The 17505-nt window shown below is 35.1% G+C and overlaps 1 protein-coding gene across 3 annotated transcripts in view; it reads right to left on the bottom strand.

Annotated features, from left to right (window-relative positions):
- Window positions 1-17505, bottom strand: part of EAF2 (ELL associated factor 2) — a 77439-nt gene that overhangs the window by 49871 nt on the left and 10063 nt on the right. For 2 of the 3 annotated variants that reach the window (XR_003792435.1, XM_029215397.1), the window contains exons 3-4: window positions 12899-13035; window positions 10764-10909 (exon numbers count right to left, since the gene is read on the bottom strand). Coding sequence is in view for 2 of the 3 variants with exons in the window: in XM_029215397.1 (XP_029071230.1) it covers window positions 10764-10909; window positions 12899-13035 (283 nt within the window). In the remaining variant the exon portion in view is untranslated. The remainder of the gene's footprint in view (window positions 1-10763; window positions 10910-12898; window positions 13036-17505) is intronic. The other variant, XM_029215398.1, reaches the window with a different exon arrangement.

Genomic DNA, 17505 nt, shown 5'->3' with positions numbered 1-17505 from the left:
CTATTTATACTCTTAAATGCATACAAAAGATAAATTCAATATAGATGAACTAAGCATCCAATTATAAGAACAACACAGCAAACTCAAAGCAAGTCAAAGAAGGAAATATTTTTTTAAAGAGCATACATTAATGAAAGAGTAAAAAAAGGAAAAAGAAAATAATAAAAATTAAAATAATAGCTAATATTTGAATACTTCCTAGTGCCAGGAATTGCTTTAGGTACTTTATATATATTTATTGCATTTAATCCTCTCAATAATCCTAATTATTATCTCTATTTTAAAAATGAGAAAACATAGAGAGAATAAGAGGTTAAGTAAATTTCCCTAGGCCACCCAGCTGATAAGTGATGGAGCTGGGATTTGAATGAGAGTAGTCTGACTCTGAAGATGTCATTCTTAGTCACCACATTTATTATGTCTCACCAAGACCAAAAGCTGGTTCACTGAAACCTAATGAAATGTATCAAATTCTAGAAATACTGGTTAAGAAAATGAGAGAAAGGGCATGAATAATCAGTGTTAGGAATAAAAACGTGCCATAACTACAGACATTGTAGAGATTTATATGGACAAATTATGCTAGTATTTTGAAAATGTGAATTAAACTAATAATTTTCAAGACAAATATGAATTACCAAAACTGAATGAAGAAATAGACAAATATGAATTACCAAAACTGAATGAAGAAATAGAAACTGAACAAACCTATCGTTATTAAAGAAATTTAGAAAAATCTACCACATACAAACTGTTTCAAGGAATAGCAAAGTATATAAGTCCTTTAGAGTACATTCAGACATGCGCATAGATAGACAGGAAAAGGAAGAGAATGTGTTGGAAAGGAAATAAATGTCTGTAATTTTTTAAAAAACTGAAACCAAAGTGGTAAGCTGCAATTAAGGAGCCCGCCTGCTGCAACTAAGGAGCCCATGTACCACAACTAAGGAGCCAGCAAGTTGCAAGTAAGGAGACCTGGAGCCACAACTAAGGAGCCCTCCTGTCACAACTAAGGAGCCCATGTGCTGCAACTAAGGTGCTGGTGAGCCGCAACTAAGGAGCCTGCCTGCCAGAACTAAGACCCAGTGTAACTAAATAGATACATAAATATTAAAAATATATATAAAATATGCAGAAATTAACATAGTTGCATTAGGGTGGTGAGATTATGAGTGGTTTCATATTAACATTGTTTTTACATTATATTGTCTTCTCAATAAATAATCATTATCTGAAAAATAACAAATTCATTGTAAAAATTCAAATAACAATTTGCACCACAGAAAGTGAAAGGTTCCTATAATCCAAACTCCCAAAGATAATGCTTACATTTTAGTATAATTCTTCCAAGTTCGTCTATGCATCTACAACTATATACATTTTGTTTTCAGAAATGGTTCATACACACTCACACACATTGTATAATAAGTAAAAACATTTTTACTTAATAATATATTTGGATATCATTCTTTGTTACTAAAATGTGCAGTAGCTCTTTTTTAATAGGGATGTATAGTATTGTAATCCCTTCTTTATGTGCACCTAGGATTTTTCCATTTTTTCCTTAGTATAAAAAACGCCACATTGAGCACTCTTATGTGACTGATATAGGTATACCTATGTAATTATGTATCTATCTGTACAAGTTTCACAATAAGAGAAATTTCTAGACTTTCTAGGTAAGGAATAGGCACACTTTTAATTTAACAGTTATTATCAAATAAGGATGATAATGAGAGCAAAACCTTACATAGTAGTTTCTTTGTGCTAGACCCTGTTCTAAGTGTTTTGCAGGAAAAATTCCTCTACAAAAAAATATATGTCAATGTATGTTTCTTCAAAAATGTATGCACACATTTGTTTCCCTTTATATCCTCACCAGTACTGGATGTTGACAATTATTTTAGCTACTACCAAGCAGATAAATGAAAAAATATCTCTTTCCCTATCAAAATACTCATGACATTTTTCACAGAACTAGAACAAATAACCCTCAAATTCACATGGAACCACAAAGACCCGAAATTGCCAAAGTAGTCTTGAGAAAAAAGAACAAAGCTGGAGGTTTCACATTCCCTGACTTCAGATTATGCTACAAAGCTACAGTAATCAAAACACCATGATAGGGCTTCCCTGGTGGCGCAGTGGTTGGGAGTCTGCCTGCCAGTGCAGGGGATGCGGGTTTGAGCCCTGGACTGGGAGGATCCCACATGCTGTGGAGCAACTGGGCCCGTGTGTGCCACAACTGCTGAGCCTGCACTCTAGAGCCCACGCGCCACAGCTACTGAAGCCTGCATGCCTGGAGCCCATGCTCCGCAACAAAGACAAGCCACCGCAATGAGAAGCCCATGCACCACAGCAAAGAGTGGCCCCCGCTCGCTGCAGCCAGAGAGAGCCCGCGTGCAGCGGCAGAGACCCAGCACAGCCAAAAATAAATAAATAAAATAAATTTATAAAAACAAAACACCATGATACTGGCACAAAAACAGGCACATAGATCAGTAGAAAAGAATAAAGAGACAGAAATAAACCCATGCACTTATGGTCAATTATGACAAAGGAGGCAAGAATACATAATAGAGAAAAGATAGACTCTTCGATAAGTGGGGCTGGGAAAACTGGACAGCTACATGTAAATGAATGAGATTAGAACATTTCCTAATACCACATACAAAAATAAACCCGAAATGGATTAAACACAGAAATGTAAGACCTGAAACCATAAAACTCCAAGAGGAGATCATAGGCAGAACACTCTTTGACATAAATTGTAGTAATATTTTTTGGATCTGTCTCCTAAGAAAAAAGAATCAAAAGCAAAAATAAATGGGACCTAATTAAACTTAAAAGTTTTGCACAGCAAAGGAAACTAACGACAAAATGAAAAGACAACCTCCTGATTGGGAGAAAATATTGCAAACGATATGACTAATAAGGAGTTAATATTCAAACTATATAAACAGCTCATAAAACTCAATATCCAAAAATACCTGAACAACCTGGTTAAAAATGGGCAGAAGACTGGAATAGACCCTTGCCAAAGAAGATATACAGATGGCCAACTGGTACATGAAAAAATGTTTAACATCGTTAATCATCAGAGAAATGCAAATCAAAACCACTATGAGATATCACCTCACACCTGTCAAAATGGCTATCATCAAAAAGTCTACAAATAACAAATGTTGGCAAGGATGTGGAGAAAAGGGAACCATAGTACACTGTTTGTGGGAATGTGGATTGGTGCAGCCAAGCTTCCTTAAAAAAACTAAAAATAGAATTACCATATGATCCAGCAATCCCATTCCAGGGTATATACCCCAAGAGAACAAAAACACTAACTTGAAAAGATGCATGCACCCCAAAGTTCATAGCAGCATTATTTACAATAGCCAAGATATGGAAGCAACCTAAGTGTCCATCAACAGATAAATGAATAAAGAAGATGTGGTATTTATACACACACACACACATATATATATATACACAATGAAATATTACTCAGCCATAAAAAGAACAAAATTTTGCCATTTGCAACGACATGGATGGACCTAGAGGGTATTATGCTTAGTGAAATAAGTCAGAGAGAGTAGGACAAATACTGTATCTTATCCCTTATATGTGTAATATAAAATCTAAAAGATAAAACAAAACATGTGTATAACAAAACAGAAACAGACTCACATATACAGAAAACAAACTAGTGGTTACCCATGGAGAGAGTGGGGGTAAGATAGGGGTATGGGATTAAAAGATACAAACTAATATGTATAAAATAAAACTTAAAAAGGATATATTGTACAGTACAGGGAAATATAGCCATTATTTTATAATAACTTTAAGTGGATTATAATCTATAAAAATATTGAATCACTATGTTGTACACCTGAAACTAAAATAATACTGTAAATCAACTATACTTCAATTAAAAAAGAAAAATATCTTTTTTTGGCTGCGTTGGGTCTTTGTTGCTGTGTGCAGGCTTTCTCTAGTTGTGACGAGCGGGGTCTATTCTTTCTTGCGGTGTGTGGGTTTCTCATTGTGGTGGCTTCTCTTGTTGTGGAGCATGGGCTCTAGGTACTTGGACTTCAGTAGTTGTGGTGCACGGGCTCAGTAGTTGTGGCTCAAGGGCTCTAGAGTGCAGTCTCAGTAGCTGTGATGCACGGGCTAACTTGCTCTGTGGCATGTGGGATCTTCCCAGACCAGGGATCAAACCTCTGTTCCTTGCATTGGCAGGCAGATTCTCAACCACTGTGCCACCAGGGAAGTCCCAAAATGTCTTTTTTTGTTGAGATGCTTTGCTATGTAGCACATGGTCAGTTTTCTTTTGTTTTGTTTTTTAATTTCACACGGACTTGAAAAACCTGTATATCTCAAACAGTGGAAGTGCTATGTATGTCTACTTAGTTCAAGTTTCTTAATGGTGTTTTGCAAATCTTATTAATCTGGGGTTTGCCTGAATCTATCAATTACTGAGAGGGGATATACTAAAAATCTCCCACTATGAAGTGAATTTATCCATTTTTCCCTGAAATTATGTTAAACTTTTAGCTTATTCATTTCTAGGCATACTCTTGTAACCCCTGCACAGTGTCAGACATTGCAAGAATAAAACTATTAAATTTTAGAAAAAAATATCTTTTAATCTTAAAATTTGAACTTTGAAAGCATTAGTGAATCTGATCCACTTTTCATACATGTATTGGCCACTGTACATCTTATGTTGTGAGATAGACTTAAGTCCAGAAAGAAATTCTGCATGTGACAAAAATGGCTTTTCGGAGCTAGAAGATTTAAGGAACAAACAGATGAAAAATACAATAACTGAAATGAAAAATACACTAGAAAGAATCAATAGCAGAATAAATGAGAGGCAGAAGAACAAATAAGTGAGCTGGAAGACAGAATGGTGGAAATCACTGCTGCAGAATAGAATAAAGAAAAAAGAATGAAAAGAAATGAGGACAGTTTAAGATGTTTCTGGAACAACATGAAACTGACCAACATTTGCATTATAGGGGTCCCAGAAGGAGAAGAGAGAGAGAGAAAGGGCCTGAGAAAATATTTGAAGAGACAATAGCTGAAAACTTCCCTAACATGAGAAAGGGAACACTCACTCAAGTTCAAGAAGTGCATAAAGTCACATACAGGACAAACCCAAGGAGGAACATGCTGAGACACATATTATTCAAATTGACAAAAATTAAAGACAAAGAGAAGATAGTAAAAGCAACAAGAGAAAATCAACAAATAACATACAAGGGGATTCCCATAAGTTTATCAGCTGATTTTTCAGCAGAAACTGTGGACCAGAAAGGAGTGGAACAATATATTTAAAGTGATGAAAGGGAAAAACCTACAACTAAGAATAGCCTACCCAGCAAGGTTCTCATTCAGATACAACAGAGAAATCAAAAACTACAGACACGAAAAAGTTAAGAGAATTCAGCACCACCAAAGCAGCTTTACAACAAATGCTAAAGAAACTCCTCTAGGTGGAAAAGAAAAGCCTGTAACTAGAAACAAGAGAAGCTAACAGGTAAAGAGAAACATACAGTAAAGCTAGGATATCATCCATACACAAATATATCAAAACCAGCAATCGTGAGAAGAGGAGAGTACAAATGCAGGATATTGGAAATACATTTGAAATTAAGAGAACAGCAACTTAACACATTATTGACCGGGGATTTTTTGTAGAAACTAACACCTGTGGCTGTAATACGTCTCTGGTAAAAAATGTGTTAAAACAACCATATATATATATATATATATATATATATATATATATATATATATATCAGAAAAAAAGAAAATACAATCCAAACAACACTAAAGGCAGTCATCAAATCAAAAGAGAAAAGAACAAAAGAGGAAGGGAAGAAAAAACACCTACAAAAACAAATCCTAAACAATGAACAAAATGACAAGCAGAAATACATATCGATAATTACCTTAAGCAGTTCTAAGAGGGAAGTTTATAGCAATACAATCTTACCTTGCGAAACAGGAAAAATCTCAAATAAACAACCTAACCTTATAACTAAAGAAACTAGAGAAAGAAGAACAAACCCCAAAGTTAGTAGAAGGAAAGAAATCATAAAGATCACAAAAGAAATAAATGAAATAGAGATGAAGAAAACAGTAGAAAAGATCAATGAAACGAAAAGCTGGTTCTTTGAAAAGATAAACAAAATTGATAAACCTTTAGCGAGACTCATTAAGAAAAAAAGGAAAGGGCTCAAATCAATAAAATTAGAAATGAAAAAGGAGAAGTTACAACTGACATCATAGATATATAAAAGATCACAAGAGACTGCTATAAGCAGTTATATGCCAAGAAAATGGACAATCTAAAAGAAATAAACAAATTCTTAGAAAGGTATAACTTCTAAGACTGAACCAGGAAGAAGCAAAAAATATGAACAGACTAATCACAAGTACTGAAATTGAAACTGTGATTTAAAAACTTGCAACAAACAAAAGCCCGGGCCAGATGGCATGGCAGGTGAATTCTATCAAACATTTAGAGACCAGTTAACGCCTATACATCTGAAACTATTCCAAAAAATTGCAAAGGAAGTGACACTCCCAGACTCATGCTATGAGGCCACCATCACCCTGATACCAAAATCAGACAAAAAAAGAAAATTACAAGTCAGAATCACTGATGAACATAGATGCAGAAATCCTCAACAAAATACTAGCAAATCGAATTTAACAATACATTAAAAGGATCATACACCATGATCAAGTGGGATTTATCCCAGGGATGCCGGGATTATTCAGTATCCGCAAATCAATCAGTGTGATACACCACATTAACAGACTGAAGAGTAAAAACCATATGATCATCTCAATAAATGCAGAAAAAGCTTTTGACAAAATCCAGCACCACCCATTTATGATAAAAACTCTCTAGAAAGTGGGCATGGAGGGAACATACCTCAACATAATAAAGGCCTTACATGACAAACACACAGCTAACATCATACTCAGTGGTGAAAAGCTGAAAGCATTTCCTCCAAGATCAGGAACAAGACAAGAATGTCCACTCTCGCCACTTTTATTCAACATAGTTTTGGAAGTCCTAGCCATAGGAATCAGAGAAGCAGAAGAAATGAAAGGAATCCAAATTGGAAAAGAAGAAGTAAAACTGTCACTTTTTGCAGATGACATGATACTATACATAGAAAATCCTAAAGATGCTACCAGAAAACTACTAGAGCTTATCAAGGAACTCAGTAAGGTTGTAGGATAAAAAATTAATACACAGAAATATCTTGCATTTCTATACACTAACAATGAAAATCTGAAAGAGAAATTAAGGAAACAATCCCATTTACCATCACATCAAAAAGAATAAAATACCTAGGAAAAAAACCTACCTAAGGAGGCAAAAGACCTGTACTCTGAAAACTGTAAGACACTGATGAAGGAAATCAAAGATGACACAAACACATGGAAAGATAGACAATGTTCTTGGATTGAAAGAATCAATAGTGTCAAAATGAATATACTACCCAAGGCAATCTACAGATTCAATGCAATCCCTATCAAATTACCAATGGCATTCTTCACAGAACTAGAACAAAAAATTCCAGAACTTGTATGGAAACACAAAAGACTCTAAATAGCCAAAGCAATCCTGAAAGGAAAGATGGAGCTGGAGGAATCAGGCTCCCTTACTTCAAACTATACTACCAAGCTACAGTAATCAAAACAGAATGGTACGGGCACAAAGACAGAAATATAGCTCAATGGAACAGGATAGAAAGCTCAGAAATAAACTTACACACGTATGGTCAATTAATCTATGACAGAAGCAAGAATATTCAATGGAGAAAAGACAGTCTCTTCAATAAGTGGTGCTGGGAAAACTGGACAGCTACATGTAAAAGAATGAAATTAGAACATTCTCTAACACCATACACAAAAATAAACTCAAAATGGATTAAAGACCTAAATGTATGACCAGATACTATAAAACTCTTAGAGGAAAACATAGGCAGAACACTCTGACATAAATTGCAGCAATATCTTTTTGGATCCACCTCCTAGAGTAATGAAAATAAAATAAAAAATAAACAAATGTGACCTTAAAATAAAATGGGACCTAAAAATAAACTTAAAAGCTTTTGCAGTGCAAAGAGAAACCATAAACCAAACAAAAACACAACCCACAGAATGGAAAAAAACATTTGCAAATGAAGCAACCGACAAGGGACTAATCTCTAAAACAGACAAACAGCTCATGCAGCTCTATATCAAAAAAAATAAACAACCCAATCAAAAGGTGGGCAGAAGATCTAAACAGACATTTCTCCAAAGAAGACATACAGATGGCCAAAAGGCACAAGAGAAAATGTTCCACATCGCTAATTATTAGAGAAATGTAAGTCAAAACTACAGTGAGGTATCATCTCACACCAGTCAGGATGGCCATCATCAAAAAGTCTACAAACAATAAATGCTGGAGAGGGTGTGGAGAAAAGGGAACCCTCCTACACTGTTGGTGGGAATGTAAATTGGTACAACCACTATGGAGAAAGGTAAGGAGGCTCCTTAAAAGAGTAAGAATAGAGCTACCACATGATCCAGCAATCGCACTCCTGGGCATATACGGAGAAAAACCATAATTTGAAAAGACACGTGCACCCCAACGTTCAATGCAGCATTATTTACAATAGCCAAGACATGGAATCAACCTAAATGTCCAACGACAGATGAATGGATAAAGAAGTTGTGGTATATATACACAATGGAATATTACTCAGCAATAAAAAGGAATGATATAATGCCATTTGCAGCAACATGGATGGACCCAGAGATTATCATACTAAGTGAAATAAGTCAGACACAGAAAGACAGAGATCATATGATATCACTTATATGTGAAATGTAAAAAGATGATACAAATGAACTTATTTACAAAACAAAACAGACTCACAGACTTTGAAAACAAACTTATGGTTACCAAAGGGGAAAGGTGGGAGGGATAAATTAGGAGTTTGGGATTAACATATATACACTACTATATATAAAATAGATAGTCAACAAGGACCTACTGCATAGTACAGGGAACTATGCTCAATACTCTGTAATAACCTAAATGGGAAAAGAATTTGAAAAAGCATAGGTACATGTATATGTATGACTGAATCACTTTTCTGTACACCTGAAACTAACACAACATTGTAAAGCAACTACACTCCAATATAAAATAAAAACTGAATTTAAAAAATGGCTTTTCATATCAGCAGAAGAAATACTGGCTTATTCAAAAAATGGATATTGATACTCTTTTTCAATACTATATTTGTTGATTCTCTATCAATATCTATGTAATTACACTGTTGGGGAGGAAGGAAGTTTAGATTCTTATTTCTTAGACTAGAATTCCAGATAGCCCAAAAAGGTAAATGTAAAAATTAAACCAGAGAAACACTAGTAAAGCTGACAGACATCTAATCATAAACTTAAAAAAAGTGTTTCAACCATAGCAGTAGGCATTGGCATAGTAGGGTCAAATATTAAGAAAATATTTAAAAGAAGATAGTCTAAGGAACATGCTCTGCAAACTGTAAATTCTTATACAAAGTTAGATCTTATGCTTGGATTACCTTAACTTATATTCTACAATACAATGTTTTTACTAAGGTCTCTGCTAAAAACCTGCCACATAGAGGAACTTCTTTTTGTATTGTAAAATTATAGTTGAAGATACTATATAGCTTAATTCTCCAAAGAACAGGTTCCATACGATGAATTCCTTTTAGAATTTAGTAGCAGGGAAGAGTCCAAATCTTTGGAACCTCTTAGATAATACAAAATATACTAAAGTTTTCAGTTTTGTATTAGTGGATAGGAAGCTCAGATATAAATTTAATGTCTTAATAATTAGCAAATTTGCTTCCTCTTCCCTCCAATATCTTAATTTTCTGTTCCAGATTTTTATTGTACACATATATAAAATGATATAATGATTCAAATCCATTTTGGAAGCAGATATAACAATAAAATAAAATTCAAGATCCCTTGTAGCAACAAGGGTTCTGAGCTTATATTTTCCTTATTGTTTGAAAAGGGAACACTAATATATTAGGGAACTAATACTATACCGGGCCTAGAAGGGGGCAAGTGGAAACAGAGAGCTATATGCAAGTTATGAAGGCAAAGCGTAGAAACAAATAAACTTTGGTGACCAGGGTCTTACTCCTACCACAATTACTATAACATAAACACCCAAACTGCAGCTAGAAAAAAAATGGAGATTTAAGTTTCCTTACTTTCAAAAAGACTGTGCCTCTCTAGAAGCACCTTCCTGCTGAGAAGTGAGCAGCAGTTCAGAAGAACTTGCCTGCTGCTTTGGCTTACTACATCTCCTCACTCCACTACTGGTTTGGCTACATCTTAGACATCTATAGTCTGGCTACACATAAGAAAACTTCAACAAGAAGATGCTGTAAAGGACTAAATTGGAATCATCACAACTGTCAAAAAGAAGAAAACTCCAGTTACACATATCTAAACAGTTACTTTTTCCCCTGAATAATAAAAAATATAAATTCTGTTATATAGACACAGGCTTATGTACATAATACTCTAAATCATAAACTACACTTCTCCCCTAGAACCATAACAAAAAACATTATGTTTTTAGAATTTTACAGCTAGTTCCCTTGTCAATTAAAATGAAAAATTTCACTTAACATTTATTAATAATTTATTTTAAAGGGCCATTACATACTCATAGATTTTACCTCTTTCAATATCATCCATTGGAGATGCTGGGGACATCTTGTCTTCCGATGGAGAATGTTTTACAAGATTGGGAGTCCTAGTTGAATTCCGCATTTGTTGCTGCTGCTGCTCTATACGATACTGAATTTTACTGCTTCCTTCAACTCTGCAATTAAGAACATCAAAAGGTCAAAACAGGTATGATGATTGCAATATAACAACAATTTCAACTTACAAAGCTACTAAAATTGACCACTTATTCTTTTTCCTAGAGATCTTTAAAACGATATTCAAGGATTAAAGCATTAATTTAATTCATTATTTAACAAACCTTTATTGAGCCCTGCTATAGGCATGGCATACACACAGATCCACTGAGGGATACAAATGTGAATTTAAAAAAAGCCACTGCTCAAAACTGAAGAGATAAGACATACACAAATGACTAAAATAAAATGAAATTATACATGAGTATAGCAGACACATTATATTCCCTAAATTCTGAAATTACCATTTCTGTTAAAATTAAATCACTCCCACATTTCTCATTCATAAGGTTAAGACGTTATTAAAGGAGGTTCGTATACTTTCCCTTCAATACTTAAAAAAAAAAGTATATAACACAACTATGCTTGACTTTGCCTCTCCCATTTCCAGTCACCAAATCCTGTTAGTCCTTCCTTCACAAAGTATTTAGAACTTCACTTTTCTCTTCATTCCTACTCTAAAACATCGTGGTTTGTGCATTTTTCTCTTTCCCACATTGTTTCATTTAAATCAATTTGTTTGGTGGATTTACATTTCAAAACAAGAATGTAAGCATGTCGATCCCTGGTTAAAAAAACTTTAATATGCAACCACCGTCAATAAGGCAATGTCCTAATTTCATAGTTAATATTGAAGGCAACCTACCTTTATAACCTTACCTCTAGTCTACTTTCAACCTCATACCCCACTTTCTATACTTGTATGCAGGGAAAGAAACAAATCTCTGCTCTATTCAAGCAAGTCTTATTCATAGGTTCCAAATAAGTCAGATATATTCCTGTCTTGTTTACATCCTCATGTTCTCTCTGATCAATTAAATCAGTATTTTCCAAACTTTCCTACAAATAAAAAATCACCTGGGAAGAGGGGATAATTAAAAAACAAAAAAAAGTTTCCTGGGCTCCTTCCCTGATCTGTAGTTGAATTTGGGAACTCATTTGTTTAACAAGCACCCAAAGGCAATCCTTATCATGAAATATGTTTGGGGGGAAAAAAAGCCCTAAATCTTAACCTCCTCTTAAGGTACATCAGTAAGGGCTCCCTGAATGCTCCGATGAACCATGTCTTCCTTCCTTTAATTCCTAGAACAATTTTTATCTATACTATTTGTATGGCTTGTTAATGCACTGCCTATTTCCCCCCAAAAAACATGTTAATTAATGCACTGCCTATTTCCCCCCAAAAAACAATTTGAGATGGCTATGTTCTCTTATTGACATTTTAAATAGAATTATCTGCTAATCCAATTAAAATGTGGAAGTTCTGAGGTTAGTATTTGTATAGGAAGTTCTCCTTTTTCTTGCCTCACATTTTCTAAGTGCTTGATAAAATTTTACTACTGATAATGAAATTATTTTGGAGAATGTGTAATGGCTCCTTTTAGTCCAGTTCTACAAAAGTATCTACAGTAGAATAAAAGATATACCTACATATAAGAAAACATATAGAAACAAAACAAGCTTTTAAATATCATAGGGAGAAATGGTAAAAGCTTCTGGCTAAAGGATCTTCACCAAATTTAAACTTGGAAAAAGATCAAAACATCTTTGTAGGGCTTCCCTGGTGGCGCAGTGGTTGAGAGTCTGCCTGCCGATGCAGGGGACATGGGTTCGTGCCCCGGTCCGGGAAGATCCCACATGCTGCGGAGCAGCTGGGCCCGTGAGCCATGGCCGCTGAGCCTGCGCGTCCAGAGCCTGTGCTCCCCAACAGGAGAAGCCACAACAGTGAGAGGCCCATGTAACACAAAAAGAAAAAAGAAAAAAAAATTTTTGTACCAGACAGAAATAACCCTTATGTAATAGTGTGACTTAATCCAATAACTTTTTTCACTGACATTCTCTTAGCAATTTATGTGTTGATTAAATAATTTATTTCATTAACCACATACCTTGTTTTTTTTACAGTGATGTTGCTGCTGAGTTTTTCTAGTCGACATTCCCCAGTATCATGGTTAATAATCAAAATGCATTCTTTTAAGTAAGGTTTCTTTGAACCTTTGAAAACAGTTACTGGTGTAGTTGAACCCTGTTTAAAAAATTAATTATTATTACTTGAAATTTATCATAGAAATTCAGTTGAGAGGGCCTTTGAGATCTTCTGTCTTTCTCAATCTATTGATATACTGTACTTCAAGTCACCTAACTGCCTAAATTTACTACTCTGGCAATAAGGAGTATAGTAAAAAAGACAGATGAAGAGAGGCTGAGATCTCAAAATTGTTGTCTTGAGGAAAGGGAACAGAGGAAGCAGCTGCCCTGAGCCAGTAAAGATTTGTTTCACAAATCTTGGTAGACGTGGTCTACAATAGGAAATTGGGATTCAATTCTAATACAACCAATATACTTTACAATAAGGGAACAAAAGTCCTGAGTTATATTTCCTACTCTTCCTCTTCTTCCTTCCTAAATTTAATTTTTTAAATCTGGCATTTTATTAACGGGGGGCTTCCCTATGCAGATTAAGGAAAATGAATGTATCAGGGAACATATGTTACATTAAACTCACTGATCAATTTTAGCATCCTTAAAAGTGGGACAACCAGGCATTATGTGCTTCATGATGTGATATAAAAGAAAGTATGCATCACCTATAAAGTGTTCTTGCCTGAAAAAAAACCCACAAAGAATCTAACTGTCCCAAGGCTTTAGAAATAACTACCAGTTTATAGGAAATATGAGGAAGGAGAAACAAGTTACATAATCCCAGACAGAAGTAATTTGAAATCCAGAATGTGGGTATATTCTCTAGGACAATTAACCTGGTTTCTCCAACAAACCAGTGGCATAAAAGGGGGGAGGGACTTTTACAGAATAAAAGAGATAAGAAACATAATATCAGAATACAATCTAGGAATATAAAATAGGTAAACAACAAGGAACTACTGTATAGCACAGGGAACTATACTCAATATCTTATAACAATCTATAATGGAAAAGAATCTGAAAAAGAATATATATGTATAACTGAATCACTTTGCTGTACACTTGAAACTAACAGAACTGTAAATTAACCTCAGTAAAAATAAATAAATAAAAATACAATATAGGGATTTTATATGGATTTCTAGGGAGAAAAACTGAAAAAAGACATTTTTGAAACCATCATGAAAACATGAATATGGACCAAGTATTACAATTAATTCTACTATGTGTGATAATAGCAGGGTTACCATGGTACTTAGGTGAAAATTAAAATATCCTTATCAGTTAGAGATGCATACATAGCATTTGTGAATGTCTGCGATTGCTTTAAAATATGCCAGGAAAAAAGTAGGAAGCTCTATTAAAAAAAGATTAGCGTGTTTCCCTGGTGGCGCAGTGGTTGAGAGTCCACCTGCCGATGCAGGGGACATGGGTTCGCGCCCTGGTCCGGGAGGATCCCACATGCCGCGGAGCGGCTGGGCCCACGAGCCATGGCCGCTGAGCCTGCACGTCCGGAGCCTGTGCTCCGCAACGGGAGAGGCCACAATAGTGAGAGGCCCGCGTACCGCAAAAAAAAAAGGTTAGCAAAATGTTGATAATTGCTGAAGCTCAGTAAGTACACAGGAGTTCATTATACTATTCTATTTTCCATAATAGAAGGTTAAAGAATCCTGGTCATTACTAATAACCTACATCCACCTATGCTCCTCTTCTATCCTTTGTCCCTGCCTCCCTCAACCCTGAAGGAATTTTATGTTTCTCATTCTCTTATTTTATCCCACATATATGCACCCCTAAATAATATATTGTTATAATTGCTTGGTTTTGAACTTTATAAAAGTACATTAAATTTTTAAAGCACTGATTATAACAATTTTGCCAAATACAATAGTAATGTTAGATCATGTTAGAAAAAGATGACTTCTAAAAAAGACTAAAGGGCCTATCATTTTTAAAAAAAATATTTATTTATTTAGCTGCACCGGGTCTTAGTTGTGGCATGTGGGATCTTCGTTGCCACATGTGGGATCTTCTTTGCGGCATGCGGGATCTTTTAGTTGAGGCATGCAGGCTGTTAGTTGTGGCATGCGGGATCTAGTTCCCTGACCAGGGATCGAACCCAGGCCCCCTACATTGGTAGCACAGAGTCTTAACCATTGGACCACCAGGGAAGTCCCAGGGGATATCATATTTTAAAAGTTAACAATCATTAGAGGCTTAACACATTACCAGAGGAGTATGAGATAAATTTGGTAATTGAGGATGCCATAAAGAAGGGGTAGGTTAGAGACCTCTGAGAGGCTGGGAGAGAAAATTATGAAACCAAAAGTAAGGAACAAGTTTTTCTAAAACAAAAATGATCTACAGGAAGTCAAGCATGCATAGCACATAGATAAGGACATATCTGGAGTGGCCCTAGAAGAGTGAGATGCGGAGCACTTAGCTGAAGCCCTGTAAGGTAGAGAGCCAGAAGCATGATCATGAAAAAACTAAGTTGGGCCTACTTGGCTGATAAGTATATTTTTCAAACGTCTTGACTAAAAACAAGTGAGTAAGATACCCCAGAATAGCAACCCAAGGGCTCCAAATTACATTTAAGAGAGTCATGTAATATATTCTTCTTAAAAAATACTTGTATTCTTACTTAGAAAACATTTTAAAATACATTATTGTACTCTGAGTTTCTGAAGGAGGAGGACTGGATTAGAAATTTTTTATTGCTCCTAGCACCTGAAGTACCAAGCTCTTCACAGGTACTCAATGAATGTTGAATGTGAACAATATGAACATTTTTACCATAAATAACAAGTTAAATAAGCCTTTCACAATCCCTGTACCTGCCTTCTATACTTTGAACAAGTTTTTTTAAATTAAACTTTTTTCCTCATTAAATTGAGCACCATTCTTATTTTAAATTTCAATTTCTGCCCTCTTATTTCATATTCCAAGAAAGGGGTATTAAACTATTAAGGTACCAGGAAACTCCGAAGCATATGAACTCTCTTTGCCTCTGAATAACTATGGAACACCTCCTACCACCTCCATATTTACTGCTATAACCCAACTTCAGAACCCAATCATCAGGTCACCTAGATTACTGTTATCCTCCTCCCTACTCTCCTTCTAGTTTTATTTCCCATCTGCTAACAGGCAAATCTGATCATGCCTGATTATGAATACCAGGAAAGGAAAGTAATCAGTAATGGAATGGAAGAGTACAATAGTACTCCCAAAGTAACATGAGGGAAAACAAAGAAAAAGAAAAGAAAGAAGAGACGCTTGACAAAACTAATAAGGAACAGAAATAAGAAAACAAATTAAAATAACCAATACACATACTATAAGATGATAGAAATAAAAATCAAGTATAAAAACTTTGAACTAAATGTGGATAGAATTCTCCTAATAAAAATAGAAAGTGTCAAAATGGGTTTAAAAATGAAACAGAATATTCTGTTAACAAAAGATATACTTAAAATGTAAGCTAAATAAAAGTAAGAGACACTTAGATTCCATGAACATGCAAACAAAAAGAAAGCAAAGGTGGCAATATTAATATTAAACAAGGTGGTATTTAACCTTAAAGTCACAGAAACAGGGTAAAAAATGTTTATTATACAATGATAAAAATATAATTCATTTAGAAGTATAACTGTAATAGGACGTTAAAATAGGAGTCAAGTCCTAAAATAAGCTGAAGTCCCAAGAACGTGGTAGGCTATTTTCCCATGTAAGCTAAGTAAAGTAAACTCAATGGAAAGAATCAGACTAGGCTCATCTTGGAAGGGACTTTGATCAACAGGGTCATCTAGAGTGGCATAGTAGCCATCAGACATATGGAACTCTCACAAGTCCAGGGTTTGTGGGCAAAAGTTGTTGAGCAACCACTAGAGATGCACTCATTGCATAATAGGAAGTGTAGCTGGAAGTTTCCTGTGGGCTATTTCATCAAAGCCCACAAAAGTACCTCACAAGATAGCACTAAAAATATGCCAAACTGGACAACACCAATAACAAATCATAACAGTCAAGTAAATCTTTTCCTTTCAATATTCAACATTTTGAAATTTTATAGCAGTCAACCATAGAGAATTGTTTACAAAAAAGAGAGATTTGTAAATGCCCAATATTAACCCCCTTAACAGTCTTCATTTTTATTAGTTTCTTCTATTTGATACTACCAAAGAAAATCTAGAGGAATGAGAATTAGAAAATCTACCCTATCGAAGAACCACCAGAACCTGAAGGTACTCTTAAAAGTATAATAATAAAAATTCTATTTTATGGAATGCCTCCAAGCTTCTAGGCATTTTCACCAAGACGATGAAAGCAAGTTGATAAAGAAAATAGGAGAATATAAATGCCTCAAACTAATAATCATTACATTTCCACAAAATTAAGAACTGTGAAGAAATGTAAACCTCCTACTTATTTGAAGAAGTTTTTTTTTTTTTTTTTTTTTTGTTGGTACGCAGGCCTCTCACCGTTGTGGCCTCTCCCATTGCGGAGCACAGGCTCCCATTGCGGAGCACAGGCGGAGCGCAGGCCCAGCGGCCACGGCTCACGGGCCCAG

This window comes from Monodon monoceros, unplaced genomic scaffold (assembly GCF_005190385.1).
Source record: "Monodon monoceros isolate NGI ecotype Baffin Bay Population unplaced genomic scaffold, NGI_Narwhal_1 Super_Scaffold_11, whole genome shotgun sequence".
NCBI classification, from domain to species: domain Eukaryota; kingdom Metazoa; phylum Chordata; class Mammalia; order Artiodactyla; family Monodontidae; genus Monodon; species Monodon monoceros.
Note: the sequence above shows the minus strand (reverse complement) of the source record. Positions and strands in the feature narration are given on the sequence as shown.